Source organism: Buteo buteo, chromosome 19, assembly GCF_964188355.1.
Source record: "Buteo buteo chromosome 19, bButBut1.hap1.1, whole genome shotgun sequence".
NCBI classification, from domain to species: domain Eukaryota; kingdom Metazoa; phylum Chordata; class Aves; order Accipitriformes; family Accipitridae; genus Buteo; species Buteo buteo.
The window spans coordinates 7,316,008-7,335,523 of record NC_134189.1 but is presented as its reverse complement, the minus strand read 5'-3'; the positions used below and the strand labels follow the sequence as shown (position 1 = coordinate 7,335,523).

The following is a 19,516-nucleotide window of genomic DNA, read 5'->3' as shown; positions in this document are numbered from 1 at the left end:
GGTTTGCCTTGAAAATCTGGTGTTACGATAGTTATGCCTCTAGCTATTTCAGATCTTAAACCCAGTTTAGTCTTTTAACAGGTTAAGACAAGATAGTTAATTCGTCATTTTTTTAAATTTATCACAGAAATTCTATATGCCATGGAAACCAATGGCAACTGACCGCAGAGAACTGGAAAAGGAACTAGATCCTTTATCTCATCTGCCACTTACTCTGAAAGAGGAAAACCCAATATGCAGCATTAATTACATAAAAAGTTCACAATGGGCTCATGAGCTATGATGGTGAGGATAGTATTTAAGCAACTAAAGCAAACAGGAAAGGCTGAACATAAAAGTAGGTGGTGAAAGAATTACCTGAACCAATTCAAATCCACCAGGTCTTTGGTTTTTTAATCTTCTCATCCCTAATTAGGATCTGCAGTTTGACTTTTTATCATACTAATACAACTTATGAGGACTGTTCTCATGACTGCCTGTGGGGTGTTTTATTAGCAACATGAGAGTTGCATGTAAGAGGTCTTGCTGGTTTTGTGTAAAGAGAAATGTGATTTAAGAGTCATTATCACTTCACTAACAAGTAACACACTTGTTTTGTAAGATAAATACTGTATAGCCATATAAACATAGTATATCTATCATGTGGTTAATGGGCAAAGCAAACTTTTAGTTTTTAAACGCCATTATTTGATATTGGTCAAATAGGTTCATCACCTCCTTGCTTCAGGCACTGACGTGCAACCTCACAGTTCCGAGCTTAATTGAGTACAATTGCTAATTAAGCCCCAGTATGGATATTAGTATCCATTTTTATGAAGACAAATACACATTTTCGTAACAATTTTTTCAAGAGGCAATGTTGCAGGTGCATTCCTTTTCTTTTGTATGGTTATATTACCAAGGAAAGAGCTAGAACTTTTCACCTGTGGTGCATAATACTTGAAACATGTTTTTAAAAAAAACCTAAATGCATGGAATCTATATACTGCCTATTTTCTAATTTCGTGCTGGTCTTGCAGGAAGAAAAACCAGTTCTTATCTCAGTAAGCCACTCTGTGACTGGTTATGCTTCGTCAATGCAATGGATCAGTAACGGCACGAAATTCCAAAAGGCACAAGATCTCAAAAACACACAAACATTTAGGTCTTTTTTTTAAAAGTACATCTTTCAACGAAATGCACATTTTTGGGGAAAAGATCTGAAAGCGATTTTGCGGAGACGTCAGTCTGCTCCGGAAATTCCAAGCATTGTTTGCCCACTACCCACAGCAGAACCTGTTGTGGTGTCAGAACAAAGTTGGTTTGCTCTAAGTGTCAAAATTTGTTCTCCAGTTACGCAAGAGGGAAAAAGAGTCTGGAATTATTTCAAGCCGGTTGAAAATCAGGATACTCTAACTGATCCTCATTCTCAACTACTGCCTGATTGAATGGGGTACATTATCTCCATTCCCATGGAGCGTACCTCTCCTTAGCATGGACAGGCATTGCATGGCAAGCGGCCAGCCCTGGGAGAGGAGAATGCCACCCCATGGGGTGTGTCAGCTTTTACATTTATTTGCAAGCTGATCTCGACTTGCCACCATGCAGAAGGAATCTCACTGAAACGCCAGTGTTCGCTGTACAGAGTCAGCCTCCCCAAAGCATGAGCACAGATAAAAGTAGAAGGAATGAAACATAAAATTTCATACCTGAGATTGTCTAACAATAATTCTAAGATAACAATGTAAGTATTGCAAAGATTCCTCAGTGAGAAGTTCTTTCCTTTTTGAAATAACACTGGCATATGAAAATTAATAAACCTCATGGATTAAACAGCAAAGTAGTTTTCCATAGTTCCTCATCCAACAACCATGCAGAGATTCTCAGGGACTCCCAGTGCTATTTCTGCATATGTTAAAGAAAATTCTCTATCAGACTTGATAGAGCTCAGCTCTAACAGTGTCTCACTCCAAAGCTCAGTCTTTTTTTATTTCTTAAATGTTTATTTTCTCACTCTCTTCTCAAAAGAACTGATTTTGTTAGACCAACTAGATCAAATCAGAATGATCCTGGTCTGATCCTCCTGAATGTACAGGAAAAAATGTCTAGATTTCTGCTCCAATTCCCGGATTGTTCTAGCAGTTCACTTTTTTGAGCTGAGCTGTCACTATAAAAAATTATCGTTTTGTTTAGGATGCTTCCATTGTTCTCTCATTTCATGGCTGCCATTGTGAAAATAATTATACTTCTCTTTATTGGTTGTCTTAGCCTGAAGTTGCAGATAGTAATTGAAACTTCTGTATAAAGGTGATGCTATTCACACAGGCCTCTGAAAACACTTTCCTGCTCTTAAGACTGAGATAAACATGGAAGCCAACAGATCCATCTTGCAAGTCCAAGCTGGTGTGGAAACCTCCAGTTCCTATCCATATGCCAACTTTAAGTAACTCTGAGAAGCACTGGTGTAACTATAAACAGACCCAGATTCCCTTGGATTTCAATGTCCTTTCATTGGTCACCCCTAGTAGCAGTTACAGGGACTCAGGGTTTGAAAACATTTTTATATAATTATGAAATATATGGATTAGTCTCAGATCTCAGTGGTGCCATCGTAAATTGTAACTGATTCCACTCAAGTTACAACACGTAAAATTGATTTAAGTGGGATTAGCCCATATGCTATTGTAGTACTACATTTTCAAATTGTATTTTTTCTTTTAAATAATGAAGCAATATAAAAACTCTCGTAACTGATTACATCAGAAAAGGCCATGTTAAGACTTATATCCAAGTTCTGCCTGAAGTAGTGTAAAGTAAGGTGTGAATGTCATTCTGAGCTATTCCACTTGCACTGAATGACATAAAAGAATATGATGGTTGCCTTCAAATTTTGATCAAAATGTTTCTAACCTCACCATAGATTCAGCTTCACCTTTTTTATGGTGTGATAAAGCCTCGCTAACTCTTCTCCCATAATTTTATTTTGCTACTGTTAGGGAGATTAAACAGCAAGAGGAAGAACCTGAGGTAGATGTGTGGGAGCTCCTGAAGAACGCGAAACCCAGTGAATACGAGAAGATTGCTTTTCAGTATGGTATCACTGATCTGAGAGGCATGTTAAAGCGTCTGAAGCGCATGCGCAGGGAAGTGAAGAAGAGTGCAGGTATGGATAAGGCAGAATATTCTTATGTTCAGCAGCTCAAACATGAGCGTCCACCTTAAAAAACCCAAACTTGCTTTATTTCCATGTAAGGGGACTTGCATGCTACAACTCAAGCCTTGTTACTGGAAGGAGTTAATTGGAAGAAGGCTTTGGTCAGCCGTGGTTAGCGTAAACACCCTAACCTATTCAGTGCTTACCAAAAGCGTCCCTCCCTCTTGGCCAAACAGTAGTTGCAACTGGAACAAAGTCCCCCAGTTGTGTGGAAGGGTGTTACCTGATCAAACAGTATGGAAATTAGACCTTGTGTTATCATTAATATCTTCTGCTCTAAAATAGAGTCGCTCCAAACACATTGTCTGCTCTTCATAATTTCATTTTGCACTTTATCTGACACTCCTCTGAAATCCCACCTGTACTAAAAACCCTCCACCCTGTGTTGGGTGAGGACGTTCAGGCTTGTCTTTCCCCGTCTACCCTACTGAATAGTACGAGTGGTGTAATACATACCTAAATATAGATGTGTTTATTTATGTGTATATATTTGCATATATAAAATATATGCCACATAATACATATACACGCACAGACACACATATAAATACAATACACTATCCATTATACTCTTGAGGCATTTGCTTGTTCCTGGAGAGCATTTCAGACCTGGATGCAATGTATACACCTGCTGTTCCACTGCTTTCCTGGAGGAGTCCCTTTTGTGTAGGTGAAATCCTCCACAAATCCAGCTGTAATCCAGCTGCCCGATATACCCTCTGTCCTCATCCATTACCTCACATCATAACATGTGTTATGTTCCTACACATGAGTTTTTATTTATATTTTTTATTTGCTGGTATATCTGATTCTGGCCACAGTTGAGGGAGGGAGAAATGGAGTCGGTGGGCTTTGGCTGAGCCACGGGGGCAGTTTCTGTAACCAGCGGAGATCTCAAGGGGTCGAAGCCCAGGGAAACTCCTCATTTTCCCCCAGGAGTCCAGAGCAGGGCTGGAAGTTGGGGCAGGGATTGTGCAGCTGGCAGGAAGAGCTGCTCCCTACCCAGTGCATCACGTGGGAGTGCCTCAATATTTTACTGGGAAAGGGGCATCTCTCAGCTTCTGGGACCAGTCTGTCTGGTCCCTCTCCCCAGTTTGCTGTTGAGTAAGATGGAGCTTCCAGCCATATCAGGATTTTTCAGTGGACAGGGTTTTCCCTACAGGAGGGGCTCTAGATGTTGGGGAAAATGTCTATTGTAGTGACAGGATGAGAGTAGGGTGTTCTTCCCCTCACACCACCTTTATTATAAATTGGAAACTTTTACACTGCAACAAGATAGATAAAAAATCCTTTTCAGATTTAATAACTCTACTCCTGTTGTGTTGATTTTTTCAGTCTCCTGCAAGCAGACATATGCATGATATAAAACTTAGCAGAAATTGATTACTTAGCCGTGGGCAATTTGTTTGAGGCACCACTTTTTTTTTTTTTTTTTTTGAGATACAGATATCTGCTCCCCTGGGTCTGACTTTTGTGGCTGGCAATATCTAAATGTTGATCTTAAAGTGTTTTGAAATGTTTGAGTTGGATCTGGCCTTACCTTGCCCAGAACAACTTGGCCTACATTTGCACATCTCAAAGAACCTTTTTGAAAAGCCCCATTAGGATTCACAGACTGACAACTTTTGCCTGGTTTCAAATATTTTTGCAAATGTTTTGCAGCTGTAACATTTATCACAAGTGGAACTGCAATGTACACCTTGCAACCTACAGAAAGAATGAGGAAAGTTAATTTGGCTTTTAGATAAACCAATGTGTTTATTCTGATAGTGGGAAGCTCAGTAGGAATTTCAGCTTAAAATTCCCTGTTAACACGTGTGGCAGTGCTAATAGAGAAGTCCCTTGTAACAGATCCATCGTAAATGATTCCATGGCACCAGCTGTATACCATTTTATTCTGACTTCTCAGCAAGCTGTAAAAGCTATATCTACCCAGTCCTATTCAGAATACAGTCACACTGCAAAGTCATGAAGAGATACTAGCTTGAACTTGGTCAGGATAATCAGATCTGCATAGGTTTGCATTTACTCTAATGTTTCTAGAAAATAAACTGATTCATGTGGACTAGCCTAAGAATATAGATTGATGCATAACATCATGTGCATGTATTCTGACAGCTTTGGTGAGGTTTATGCAATGTCATTTCAGCATTCATATTCTTGTTTTCTAATCTTTTATAATAACACTTGGCTTCCACAACAGCTTTTGCCAAAGGTCTTGATCCTGCATATCAGGTGGACAAAGGAGGTAAAGTAAGGTTCATGGTGGAGCTAGCAGATCCAACGGTGGAACTCAAGTGGTATAAAAATGGCCAAGAAATACGACCAAGTGCAAAGTAAGTGGTTTTATTGTATGTAAGCAAAAAAACATGGGTAGCCATGCACTTCCCTGACAAGTGTGTTGCATAGATCTATCTCTTTGCTCAGGTTGCACCGATTTTATTTCTGATTTTCATTATATGTGAAAAGTATGAAAATGATGCTATATAGCTTATAACCCAGAAAAGTCCACTGTATGTTAAATGTTAATGCAGATTGGCTCCTTTGCCTCAAGAGAAAAGAATTAAAGATCCTCAATCAAATATGGAGCCATTTCCTACTTGGTAGTTAGTAAAAAATTGGGAAGCACTGTGAGTAAATAAATCACTTGTCCTCAGTCCTATGTCTGAAGGAGGTCAGAATCTTTCTGCAGTAATTGAGTGCAAAGAGGAGAGATGTTTAACATCACATACTTCCCCACCTGGCTCATAAACCACCTGAGGAAAGGGGAGCAAGGTTTGTCTCACCTCCCCCTACCCAGTTAATGCTCACACCAAAGTCAACAACCTCCTTTAGCTCAAAGGGACTTCTGTTGTGTGCAACATGTCTAGTGTACCCCGAGCTGCTTCATCATCTCTATCACCTGCATACTGGTTTATTCTCTGGTTTTATCTGGAAGTGGCTTTTCAGGTGCAGACACTTGAGTACGGGTAGAGCAATGGCTGGAAGTTGAGCCTAGTCCCTAGTGTGGGCACAACCAGCTCTTAAAACCTGGTGCAGAAAATCTCATCCCACAGTCAGACACAGCTAGGAATGACGATGTGCAATAGTAATGCACAACACTGTAAAGTTCCTCAAATGTTCCTCAGCAGCACGATACCCTAGCAACTTTCTCCTCTGCCCTGTGAAAAAATAATTAGCAAAAGCTGTCTTACAGAGAAGGGGCAGATTTCCTTCATTCTGTTGCTGCAAAAGTCAATGAAGGATTTCAGTTAATATTCCTAGTTGACAAAAAAATGCATAATAAAGAGGGTACCTTTTCTTTAGCCCCTATATCTGCCATGAGCAGTTGAGAACTGTTCCGCAGCCAGCTATACGGACACCTCTCCAGTAGAAGGACCTGGACTGAATGCTCCAGTGCATTTCTTCCAGGCTGCTGAAGCAGCTGTCAGATGCTAATGAGCTTTGGTCATTACAAACCTGGAGCAGATCTAAACTGGTGACATAAAGGTGAAAGGCTCCATATCCCATTACCAAAACCCCATATCCCATTACTGATCTCTTGTGCCATCTGGCCTACCAATAATATTAACTTCTTAACTTCGGCTATTATTATACTTCACAAAAATGTTAAGAGTGTTGGAATGAGGATGGTGTCCTATTACTGGTTATTTTCATCTTTACTCATCTAGAGTTTCAGAATCCATTTTAATTGCCATCCTTCAGAGTCTGCTCATTTTTTTTATTTTTTCATATCACCCAAGCTTGGGATTTTGGAACAAGTCCTAAGATGCTCGTTGTCACTCTACACCATAGCTCTTTTTGGTAAAAAGTCTATGACAGTTCTGTTGAATCTTGGAAATTGCTTCCTAGGACAATTTTTCCCGTTCTATGTAAAAACCAGGTTTTTCACCTCTAATAATCCCTAAAGCACTTTCTACATAAAACAAAAGGGGTCCAGCAGTTTTGCTAATGTATCTTTGCTGCATTCCTGTTCAAACAGATACATTTTTGAGCACAAAGGTAACCAGCGAATTTTATTCATCAATAACTGTATGATGACAGACGATGCTCGCTATTACGTAACAGCTGGTGATGAGAAATGCTCCACAGAACTGTTTGTGAGAGGTAACTACGTCAGCTTGCTCCTATTTCACCTGCTGTAGGTTGGTGTGGCTTCTTTGGCTGCAACAGAAATTAAGAGGGAATATCTGGTTCAGTATATTTTTGAATTTGTATTAGCAGCCCTTAGGATCACCCTGTATTTCTGTGATCCCCGACCATTTTTTTCCTCATCCTGTATTTAGTAATTTACCGAAAACCCTGAAATGGGGATATGTTTGATTTCATGCTGTGCATTGGGATCTAGTGGGGCTGTGGTCCCCTTCATAGTTTTAAAGCCATTTTGGAGACTCATTTGTCATAGCGTTGGCTTTCCCTAACACCACCCTTAGGTACCTGATGACCCCGATACTCTTGGGCCAACTGATCTGTTTCAAGTACCCTCAGATCAGGCTTTCTAGCAGTTAGTTTTAATTTCATCTGCATAGATTTAACAGAAGACTTTATCAAAAGCTATGAATGGGTGGCCATTTCTTCACCCTTTTTGCTCTCACGGTGTTGATAGTCTTACTGATAATATTCATGGCATTACTCACACATGCACAACAAAACAAACGGAAAAACAAAACTTACATTGAAAGAAAAAAAATCATCGACTATTTCAGAAAGCTATTTAAAATAATGGAGCCCACTGCCCCTATAAATATCATAGAATTGTAGAATCTCTTACTATTAAATAAACTTGAGTTTTGACAGCAGAAATGGGTTAAACCAATAAGGGCACCATGTTATGTCATCAGGTCATCTTATTGTGTGTAATGGGCTATAAGACCTAATGAAAATGCAGCTTTATGAGAGGGATCAGTGGGAGGCAAGAGGGGAATGTCAGCTTCTCATGTCGATCTGCCTGGACAAACTGTCAATAAAATGGGACACAAGGCAGGTATTAATCTGAACAAATGTTATATTTTTATTTAGCACATTTCTTACCAGCATCTTAATGAGCAATCGCTTTTCTGCTTTAAGGCAGAAAAAGATGCACTAAGACTGATATTAGAATTTTAAAGTACTATCATCTTCAATAGCATGATTTTGAAAACCTCTTTCACTTAGTTTTCTCTCTCAGAATGTAAATCTGTAATTTTCTCTTTACAAAGATCCTCCAATTTTGGTGACCAAAGGCCTGGAGGATACCAGTACCTACGTTGGTGAACGAGTAGAACTGAGCTGCGAAGTGTCTGAGGATGATGCAAATGTGAAATGGTAAACCACACTTTGAACAGATACTGTTTTCCTTGAGAATAAAACCCAGAATATTTTAATTGTAGGCAAAAATGTGGACAGCTTTTTCTATACCAGTGAACATGAAAATTGTTAAGAAAATGTTAAGAAAATCTCAAGAAAACATTATTCAAAGCAAACAGCAAAGCAACAGCAAAAATATCCTTACACATTCATAGATGGGTTTGTTTAACCTTTTCTTGTGCCTTAAGTCTTATAAAGTCTTCTTTGGAAGTTTTGGTCTATGGAAGTCTTATTTGCACAGAACTTCTATAGGAAAAATAATGATTCTTTGTTTTCCATTAGGTTTAAGAATGGTGTTGAGATTACCAATGACCCTAAATCTCGGTATCGAATCAATGTTGAGGGTAAAAAACACACTTTGATCATAGAGGAAGCTGCAAAAAATGACAGTGCAACTTACTCAGTAATGACAACTGGAGGCCAATCAGAAGCTAAACTTTCGGTTGATCGTAAGTATCATCCACCTTCCTCTTGAATTCGTATGTCAGAGCTTACTAGCTTACAGAAATAAATAATTTGCTTGCCTTTTCCTGGGGGTTTAAAGGGAGACTTAATTTCCATACCAATTTCTTTGCTGCAAATCTCCAGAACAGTGACTTGCCTTTAGACGCTGTTTGCAGTAACAGGCAATGAACTAGTCCCTCCTGAAAACTTTCTGTCACTCTGTTAAGACGGAAAACAAAGCTATCCATCCAAAGATATAACAGGTCAACAAAGTGAAATTTTCAAGGGAAGTATCTGCTTTTCTTTAATCCTTTCAGGTTTTCACAGGAAAGCCAAACCAAGGCTTTTTAGCCAAAATCAGAAAAAAAGTATGTTGGAAAAAATGAGCAGTTCTGTAACTAGGCATACTGTTAACAGGCATCACAGTCACTTGACCTGAACTCATAGGCACAAACACACAACTATGTAGCTCCCTCAGTATTGTTTCTGCAATATATTTTTAAAACACCTGTGGGTTTTGGTGAAATGTATGTGCCCATCCTCTAAAGTTATCATACGTTATGCATAAACATACACTGTTCTAGAATACTCATACAGCTTCTAACTGTTTTGTACAAATTGGCAACCAATTCATGCTGTTCTATTATCAAGTTGGAAATTATCTTCCACGGCTATTGAGCTCTGTCATCTTTCCTTTCATGCAACTTCTTCTGAGGATTGTCCAACCGGCTTTCTATAAAACACTGCCTTTCCCATCACTTTTTGTTTCCTACATCAGATTATAGTCAGGTATTATTTACTGCATACATATGGTACTGCGTGTTCAGCCTGGTCTACAGCATCTAATCTTCCAGAAAGTGGAAGTGAACTGGGGCGCCAGTTCTCAGACTCAAATTTTACAAAAGCAAGTAATATCTCTGGGTATTCATAGGGTGAGTTAAGGCAGTTTAGCAAACATAAGAACAAATAGCATATGAAGTTAAGCTTACTGGCCAGTCAGCCTTTGCTACCAGTCTGACAAAACAGGTTGAGAACTACAGTTCCCACTTGTGATGAAATACTTTGGTAAATCTCCAAATTATCTTGGATCAGCTGGGTGAGCTATGAGAGCAGTTAGGTCACTGTTAAATCACAGGAAAGATGCGTTGTAATCCTTTCTGGTGCATAGGTCTGGGGACACAGGTCTTTCACTTCTTGAAAGTTTCTTACTGGACTCTGGGGTATAGAAACACCCTACCTACAGCACCTGAACACCAGAGAGGGGACAGCATTCAAATTATGCTCCTGGGCTTACTTCTTCTACTGGCAATATTCATGGAGTTTCCCCAGATCCAGTATTCTGGATCACCCTTTCTAAGGCATCATACTACATGAAAAGAGGTTAATTTATGTGGCTTACATGTACATATTACTGGTATTTCAACTTGAGAACTTCATTATTGGAGGCTTTTTTCTGATTTGAAGACTATTGTGATGGCTAGTAGCAGCTCCGTGACAGGATCATGAGCTATTGTTTGATATTAGCATTAAAATCTCTGCTTTTGTTTTCCTAAGTGAGACCACTGAAGATATCACTTGCACTAGAAGACCAGACTGTGAGGCTTGGGCAGGAAATCCACCTGAAGTGTGAGATATCTGAGAACGTGGAAGGAAAATGGTACAAAAATGGGCAACTGATCGAAGCTAGTGACCGTGTAAAGCTTTACCACAAAGGAAGGTAAGCCTGTTGCGTCTTGACTTGACTTTTGATGGAATGACACTGTAGAACAGTATGTGGGTTACTTCACGGAAAATTATCTAGTAATCAAGCCTAACCTCTGCCCCTCAAACATATTTGCTTTTACCATCATAAAAGCCATGTCTCCTTGCCCCCTTTCATCTCGTGTCTTTTGGCTGTGGAGGACAATAATCAAATCCTTGATCCATCTAAGTTCAAGCTATTAATTTTTCTTGACATTGCTGTTGGTGTTAGTATGGGATATTAAGTGGTAAAGTAAAATAATTGTTAGACATTATTAAAAATATATAGCTTTTGAATGTCTGTTTTTCTGATGGCTTCTGTTTGTGTCAGTTCAGACCATGTATCTCTGCCCACACAAAGTATGGGGAGATATCAGGTCCCTCTGCATTTATAATCTGCCCTTTTTCATGGAAAGTTTGTCAGTTAAAAAAAAAAACCAACAACAAAACAAAACAAAAAAACAAAACCAAAGCCAGGTCCTACCTTTAACTACATCCCCTTCACTTCAGCTTAGCAAACCATACATACAGCTGGGAACCGCATTTGTGAAGATGCTCCTGACCAGGCTATGAAATGTTTGCACTGACTCCATAAGGCTTGCTAAGTCGCAGTAAGGGACAAGTGCCAGCTGTGCAATGCCCCCTTGCTTTGACATCAGGTGAAGGAGCTCCCCACAACCCACGTAGGCCCATAGGGTGAGGTGAGGGAAAGGGGAGCAGGAAGGGCACAGAGGTGAGTCCCACCTTGAGCAAAGCTTAGCCAGAGCAGGTCGTAGGAGAGCAAAAATATCATCGTACTGGAGGACACAGTTAGCTAGTAAGAGCAGAATATGCTTCACCAACCCATTTCTTTATTCTGGCAAACGAATAGTAGGTTGGATCATGTCACAAAGATGGTCAGAATATTCCAACAATAGGATCACCTAAAGATTTCTTCTTGAACAACCAAACTACAATCCAATGGCGGCAGCACAGAATCCCTGTGTCAAAGAGATTACGCTCCTGTATTTTTCTACTTCTGTGTTCAAACAACGAAAGTATTAGAATTGGTTACACTATTTGGTGTTTGTCTCAATAATATTTTGTACAAATCACACAGTATTTAATCAGCTAAAATACCACTAAGCAGCCAGCAAAGGATTTTTCGTCAGTAATTTTACACACTTGCACAGATCTCTTAAACTTTTCACAGATTTTTCCTTATAGCTCTAAGCAGTCTTCAAAAATAATTTACATTGATTTCTTTTTCAATTTTTCACAGAATCCACAGATTTGTTATAGCAAGCGCTGCTGTTGATGATGAGGGTGAATACATGTTTGTACCAGATGCCTATAATATTAATATTCCATGCAAAGTACATGTTGTGGGTAAGTATATGGCACAATGACTTACATGTAACATCTCTTTCTCTGACCTTTGGAAATTAAAAGCAGTGTGAAATACCCTTGATTACAATCAGTTTGTTTCCTCTGAGCAGACATCTACCAGAGAAAACAGACCTGCTGCTTTGGCAAAGTGCAAGTGAGCTGGTCAGAGCGCACTTTGCCTGTGCTCAGGATCTGCTCATAGTTTACAAGCTTGTGGGAGCTCCCAGGGAAGGCTTCTTGATGTTGAATTCCTAAACCTAAACCACTATTAAGAGTATGTGTAAAACACCTGTTGCTGTCCTCTTTTCAGCTATACAGTGTTGTCTTCTTTGAAGAACTGGCTTGCTAACATTGCAAAATGTGATATAGTTTGGTAAAAGATTAGTAGAATAGGTACATATTTACCTGTTTCCCAAATACGTTAAATGATATCTACAGAGCAAAATGTTTCTGGCCAGCTTTTATTCACTCAGCAAAACATAAGGCCTGTTAATATTGATCCCAGTCTTTCAAACAAAACTAAAACAAGGCATTGACTCTTCCCACAACAATACCTCACTGGCTTTTAACTGCAACCAGCAATTGGAAGTCAAAAGGTGAGCAATATGAATGACCAAACTTTCAGAAAGTTTGTTCTGTAATTGAAGCTGAAAGAAGTGGGATATCTGTGTTAAAAAAAGTATTGGCATTGTTTAGGGAGAATAAAGAGGGAAAGGGTACTACAGGGGTATGCCCACCAATATAATTTCCAATACATTAAAAAAGTTGTAAGAGGATATTCATCAGTTGTTCTCCATACACATGGGGTACAATAAAAGTGACCATTTCATTTTCAGAAAAAGGATTTGGGTTAAGAAAACTTTTAAACTGTAAGAACAGTGATGTCTGAAGTGTGGTAAAAGGTGTTGTAGAAAGCCTGCAATGGAAATTCTGAAGAGCCACTTAGAGGAAATCTCTCTCAGAAGTTACCTGAATATACATAATTCTGTCTCAGGAAGATAGATTTTTTTGTTTGGTCTTACTATTCCATAATTTCTATGGTGCCATGATTTTTTTTTTCATCAAACAACTATTTTCTTAAAAAGAAATTTTCTTCACAAATTTTCTTCTGAACAAAAAATCAGTTGACTAAAAATACCAGGAAAATACAAAACATAGAGCACATTTCTCTATGTTGCAGACCTGTGCCAAGTCACTGAACTCTCAGAGTGGCAGCCACAGGGCAAATTGGGACAATCTCTCCTTTTTTCAGATCCTCCTAAACTCCACCTGGATGGTCTTGGGGAAGGTAACACTGTGACAGTAGTGGCAGGAAACAAACTACGACTTGAAATCCCCATCACTGGCGAGCCAACTCCAAAAGTCATGTGGAGTAAAGGCGACAAGGTACATTGTCATTATACACATTTCTTTAGCTTAACAAGGGGCCTTTTCCTTCAAAAAATAACCTTTAGCCATGTGAAGACATTGATTTTAATAGCAGAAAATAAGGAGGAGATGCATTCTACCTGAAAAGGCCTCCTTGCTCAAAAATGAAGGGTAAAATGGATAAATATTATTTGGTATCTTTTGGGTCTTTTTGAGGAAAGGTTGAAATTAACGAAGGAAAAAAATATGGGTTTGCTATAAATAAATTGTAAAGGAGAGGGACATACAAGATGCAGAAGAAAACTAGTGAAAATGTACAAAATCGCTACTTCTTCTGTACATACCGCCCAGAATGGCCGCTGGGTTTTGACAGGAAAGCATGGGATGGTCTGGTTTTGGAAAATGAATGATAAATTCTGATAGAGTGTCAAGTCTCAAACGAAACAATAGGCTGGGCAATTGGTGTCTTGCATCTGGTGTCTTAATGCAAAACTTTGCACAGATCAATCCCTGGCTGTGTAATACCAAAAAGCCACTTTTCACATTTAAATTTTTATTGTGGTACGTGGAAGCTGGAACATGTTATTATTACTGGATTTGTCAGAACTATCTGGTCAAATCTCTGAGTACTATTTTTCAAATATTAATTGTAGTATCACCACTGTGAACTTGTCCAAATAGGGAATTATTCTAGGAGAGCTCTTACTCCAAAATATGTGCCAGCATTTGAAATCTGTGAGGACAAACTACTGATCATTCCAATCACTCTGACCTTTCAACTGAACTAATTATATTTTGACCTGACTTGTGGGAGAATCCACTACTATCTTTCCATCAAATTAATGACAGGTAGTGTTGACAAAAAGCATGTTCTTGCTCACAGGACAAGTAAGCCTAGTGCCTCTTCCTTTGAGATGCAATGGCTGAACTGATCACCAAACACTTACCGTATTTCAAAGTTACTTATTTGTCCCTCAGTTATTTTGTCATTTTTGTGATCATTAGGCGACTGAAATTCTGAGCTTTAGTGTGCTTTTTCTTACAGTTGCTTCAGTATTTTTGGTGGTGTCCTGTACTGCATTTGAATTTTGATTTTTGAGCATTTTCATTCTCAAATCCAGAAAAGGTGACTTTTCCCTCTGCTTACTTTGATTCCTAGTGGATCACAGACAGTGGAAGAATACGGGCAGAAACATACCCAGACAGCAGCTGTCTGGTCATTGATGCAGCTGAGAGGGAAGATTCAGGTCCTTTCAGAATAACGTTGAAGAATGAGGCTGGAGAGGACACAGCTCTAATCAACATTAAAGTGGTCGGTAAGTCATGTGGAACAGTGCACATGAGCCATGTCTTTTAGCACAGCCCTCTTCAATCAATGCTCCTTTAAGAACCCTATTTTTCTGCACCCCAACAGGACACAAATTCTTCTTCCCATATCTGAAGAGTCACTTCTGTAGATGCTGTCCTCCCTAGCTACCAAATTGTTGTAGATTCTCAGAAAACTTGCATTTCCCTGTTTGTCCCCATTTTCAGATGTGGAATTGAGACGCAAGGATACTAAGGTCCAGTGTTACTGAAGGACACAGGAGCTTAGCACGGGATTTAAGTAGAAGTTAATTATCACCCCGCTGCCACCTCACGCTGCAGGGACCAAACTTATGCAGCTGCCTCAGGCTGCCCTTAACACTCTCCATTCTCCGTTCTCCGTATGGCTGTGGGCTCTGTCTTACCACATGCCCTCAAGTGCCTCTCAAGTGTCTTGACTGTGCTGAAGAGTTTGGCATTTATCCCTTCCTCACCACCTGCCAGGATCCAGGGAGACCTTCTTTCTCTCTCTCTCCTCATTAGGAACTCATGTTGCACTTCAAAAACTATTCAGATTTGTTTCTTATTTGACATTTTTTATTTCAGCCTATGTGAAAAGAAGGAAGTTTGGGGTTTGGGTTTTTTTTTTAAATAATATCTCCTTTTTTTACAACAGATGTTCCTGATCCTCCTGAGGCACCAAATGTGACTGAGGTGGGTGAAGACTGGTGTATTATGACCTGGGAACCTCCGGCAAATGATGGTGGATCACCCATCTTAGGTACATACTTTCCTTTTTTTTTTTTTTTTGTGGTGATGCTCTAACATAGACAAAAGAAACAAACACCCGAAAATGGACACCATAGGATCAGAGTTTAGCTCAGGCCCTGGAGAGTTGGATTATCCAGTTACGAGGATGTCCTGCCCAATCTTCGACTTTATCAGATACCTCTTTTTCTAATGCTTTGAGATTTCTCATTTTGTATGTTGCCACATTATCAGTCTCCCTGCTTGAAAGACAACCTCTTATAATACCAAACTTTGGACAGTTAGCCTGTTTGAGTGTTAGCAGGAATTTCAGAAACAATTTACTGAGTAAATTGGAACATCTTCTAATACACTGAACTAACAGGAAAGTCAGAGGGGCTCAGAGGCCAGCAGAATCAGGCCCTTTTCACTCTGAACTAAATACAGAGGTGGTGTAAGTAAAGCCCCCAAAAGCTCGTATGTGGCCATGAAAGCCAAAGAGGTGCCAGATAGCTTGAAATGGGAAAAATTTAACAATAACACCTAAAGCACTCTGAGGTGAAAAAGGGATATTGAGGAGTATCCAGAAAAAATGCCATTGGGCAGTCAAAAAAGAGACCCCTCACTATTGAGCTTTATGCCACCACTTACTATAATTTGTTTTGTCAATAGGATATTTCATTGAAAGGAAAAAGAAACAAAGCTCCAGGTGGATGAGGCTGAATTTTGAACTGTGTAAAGAAACAACTTTTGAGCCAAAGAAGATGATTGAAGGTGTTGCTTATGAGGTCCGTGTATTTGCTGTTAATGCAGTTGGCATTTCCAAACCAAGTATGCCTTCAAAGTCCTTTGTTCCTTTAGGTAAGTAATCAAGAGCATAGGGATAGGCATGCATTTAGAGAATTATCACTAATACATTATTACAGTCATCTAATTACATAACTGTAGTTCTTATTGCACTTGTGTTGCTCAGGACCTGTCTTTATTAGGTGCTGCATAAATTATATATCTATCCCTGAAGGATTTGTAGTCTTTTATAAACAAGAAACAAGGATGTATAGACAGAGAAATGGTGCACTACAATAAAACAGTGACATGCTATAGGTGAGCCTGATACGGTCAATACTATGGTCAATATGTTTTAAGGACCAGAAATAGTAGTTCCATATTTTTGTGTATCACAGGTACCTCCTGAGTCAATAGTCAAACTATTGGCAGCCAAACTGGCAATTTAGAGAATTGATAAAAATGATGGATTATAGTCTTGTTTGTTTTATGTGTCTTTCTCCTGCTAAAAGTTCAGTCAGGCACTGGCTTTTGACCAAAAATGGTCAGGAAAGGTGACCAGAAGTCTAAAGATCACTATTTGCAGGCTGAACTGTATGAAAATGAGACTTTATTTCATGTTTCACTACTTAGGCTTGCTGATACATAGTAGCTTGCAATTTTAAAAGGTACAAGTATTCACAAATAATCCATACATTTCCATTAAAAAAAAAAATCACAGGTATACGATCTACCATAAAGGTAGAAATCTATGGGAAAAAATTAAGTGAATTTGCCCAATATTGCAACAAATCGTATGATAAGATACATTCGAATAGTCCCTAAATTCACTCTATGCCTCATGGATCCCCCTTAGCTGAAGCAGGGGCTTTTTCCCCAGAAAGGGATCACATATTTTCAATGTCCTTTTGCAGACAATCCAGATTAGGCTAGGTCATGTTTTATACTATTCTCTATATAATCTTATTGTTTTATATTAATGTAACAGTTAGAGGGCCTTGTCATTCACCTAGTGACAGATTAATTTGGTGGCCTTTTCATAGGAAGAAACAGACTTTCAAACTATTGTGACAACTACAAGTCCCCGTAAAAGAAAGGTGTCTTGTTCCATAGGCCAGCAAAGGTTCGGCACCCCTGTAATTGCTACGGCACCCTCTCCTCCTGCCAGAAATTACCTGCTGCTGTAGAATACTCTACTTTCAACTTCTCTGCTCCACCTTCCACCTTTCTTTGTCCTTCTCACTCCTCAGCAGGAGGAATTTAACTCTGGGTTAGGCTGTGAGCAGATATGGGATGAGGTACCTGCTTCTCCTAGTTTGGTCCTAATTGGGAAAGAAGTGCCAGGGTATGATTGGAAATACCTGGTAGGCAGGGTTTAGCTTGCCACCTATGATGCTAAATTAGAGGAACGCACACCATAAATGTAAACCTTTAATTGTAACACCGTTTTCTGCCTTCTCCCCACTGCCTGCTTGCTTCAGCTGTTACCAGTCCCCCAACTCTCCTGGCCGTGGATAGCGTGACCGATACCACCGTTACGATGAAGTGGAGGCCACCGGACCACATCGGCGCGGCAGGGTTAGACGGCTATGTTGTAGAGTACTGCTTTGAAGGAAGTAAGTGACAACGACCGTGGTATGTTACTCATAGTGAAAGTAGGTGAGACTTTCTCCATTTTTCCTCTACGGGTATCAGGTGCTCTCACTTTAAGGCAGAGACTAATCAGTCAGAAAACCTCAAGCAGCAGGGTTTTGTTCAGGCTTCCTTAGGTTTGTATTCCAGATCCCACTCATTGATTGTAGTTCAACCCATCTTACATTTGATCAGAAATCCAAATCAAAAGCCAGGTAATCTGTTGTAGCGTACCAACTACCGTGTTAATCGCTATCCTCTTTTTTGAGCTAGATGAAGAATCGACGCAGTAAAGAGTGGGTGGATGAATGAATAGGAAGTAATGACTGGCTATAAGTGTGGTCCAAAATATGTGCAGGTTGGCTGGGTTTTAGGGACAGGAGGTCCTCAGTGTGGTAATCTCTATCTTGACATATTACTAATTGGCTACTTCAAGTGCCAGTTCCCACCACTGAGGACAGACGGCCTCTCCCATAGCTGGCTGTAGAAGTTACCTAGGCATGCAAAGTTCCTGTCTGGATGTTGAATTTCTCCAATGTTTCAGCGTAGTTAGATACAGGGTCTTTAACTATGTCCATCTAAGACATAAATCTATACAGAACTGAAGGAGAAAGATAAAGATGAAAGAGACTGAATAAACTTAGGAGAGTAAAGTAACAAGGAATAGCGAAATATAATATATATTTTACAAGTAGAGTCTTTGGTGATCAAGCAGCAGAAACTTAGTATTTTCCAGCAGATTTTCTTCTGAATTGGCATCAAATGAAGTCTATTTCAAAAAGTAAAATCCACCAACACCTGGGTAAGTATCAAATAGCCTGGAGTGGTATGTGCAATACCCAGCCTCTGTGGGCAAATGCCAATCAGTGGGACTCCAGCAGTGTTGTGTATTTGGTCGAACGGGACACAGTTCTCTTCAGCTCCGCTAGCTGCTGCTCTTAACTGCATTGTAAATCAAGTGATGAGTTGGAGACCTTTTTTCATCAAGGCGTTGATTTCAATGAAAGCTTTTCATGAATGCAGTCCGCAGCCTGGAGACAAGAGGTAGAGGATAGAACTTGTCATTCACACTGTCACGTGTTTCAGATTCAGACAATCCAGGAAAACAGTAGTTCACAAAAGTGGTCAGATACCACAGGAGCAGAGTGCCCTCAGCTCTCACTCAGGCGAGTGGGAGAGGGAGTGAAGAAGAACCACTGGCTTTTCTCAGGAGCACTCAGCGTCTTGTAGTATTGAGCTGAATATCTGTAAAGGAGCAGGAACAGACTACAAGAAGCTCAGAGGTCTGGAGAAGATTACCTGAAGGCAGACACCGCTGGAATGGTAGGAAGGGTTTTCCTTGTATATTGGGAGGGAGCTGTGGGAACAGCTCAGAACGGGTAAGCATGCAGTGTTGCGTCAAGATGCAGCATTCCTATAATGTTTCCATTGCACAGGCAAGATGTACGGGAATATAAAGGGGACTGTCAGTGTGAGGACTTCAGTGTATATTATGTACATTATGTTCCGTTTAGTATTGGTAGGATGGCGGGGAAAAAGTTAAAAGTGCTTGTACTATGCTACTGTCATAAACCTCTTGACATTACA

General features: G+C 39.7%; 1 protein-coding gene across 9 annotated transcripts in view; it reads left to right on the top strand.

The window, feature by feature from the left end:
• Positions 1–19,516, top strand: part of MYBPC1 (myosin binding protein C1) — an 80,028-nt gene that overhangs the window by 39,834 nt on the left and 20,678 nt on the right. For 8 of the 9 annotated variants that reach the window (XM_075051500.1, XM_075051496.1, XM_075051497.1 and 5 more), the window contains 12 exons: positions 2,976–3,142; positions 5,397–5,529; positions 7,176–7,300; positions 8,392–8,497; positions 8,822–8,988; positions 10,538–10,700; positions 11,985–12,091; positions 13,344–13,477; positions 14,619–14,775; positions 15,441–15,545; positions 16,184–16,372; positions 17,779–17,913. In XM_075051500.1, coding sequence (XP_074907601.1) covers positions 2,976–3,142; positions 5,397–5,529; positions 7,176–7,300; positions 8,392–8,497; positions 8,822–8,988; positions 10,538–10,700; positions 11,985–12,091; positions 13,344–13,477; positions 14,619–14,775; positions 15,441–15,545; positions 16,184–16,372; positions 17,779–17,913 — 1,688 coding nt within the window. Of the gene's footprint in view, positions 1–2,975; positions 3,143–5,396; positions 5,530–7,175; positions 7,301–8,391; positions 8,498–8,821; positions 8,989–10,537; positions 10,701–11,984; positions 12,092–13,343; positions 13,478–14,618; positions 14,776–15,440; positions 15,546–16,183; positions 16,373–17,778; positions 17,918–17,992; positions 18,067–19,516 lie in introns of all 9 variants that reach the window. The other variant, XM_075051503.1, reaches the window with a different exon arrangement.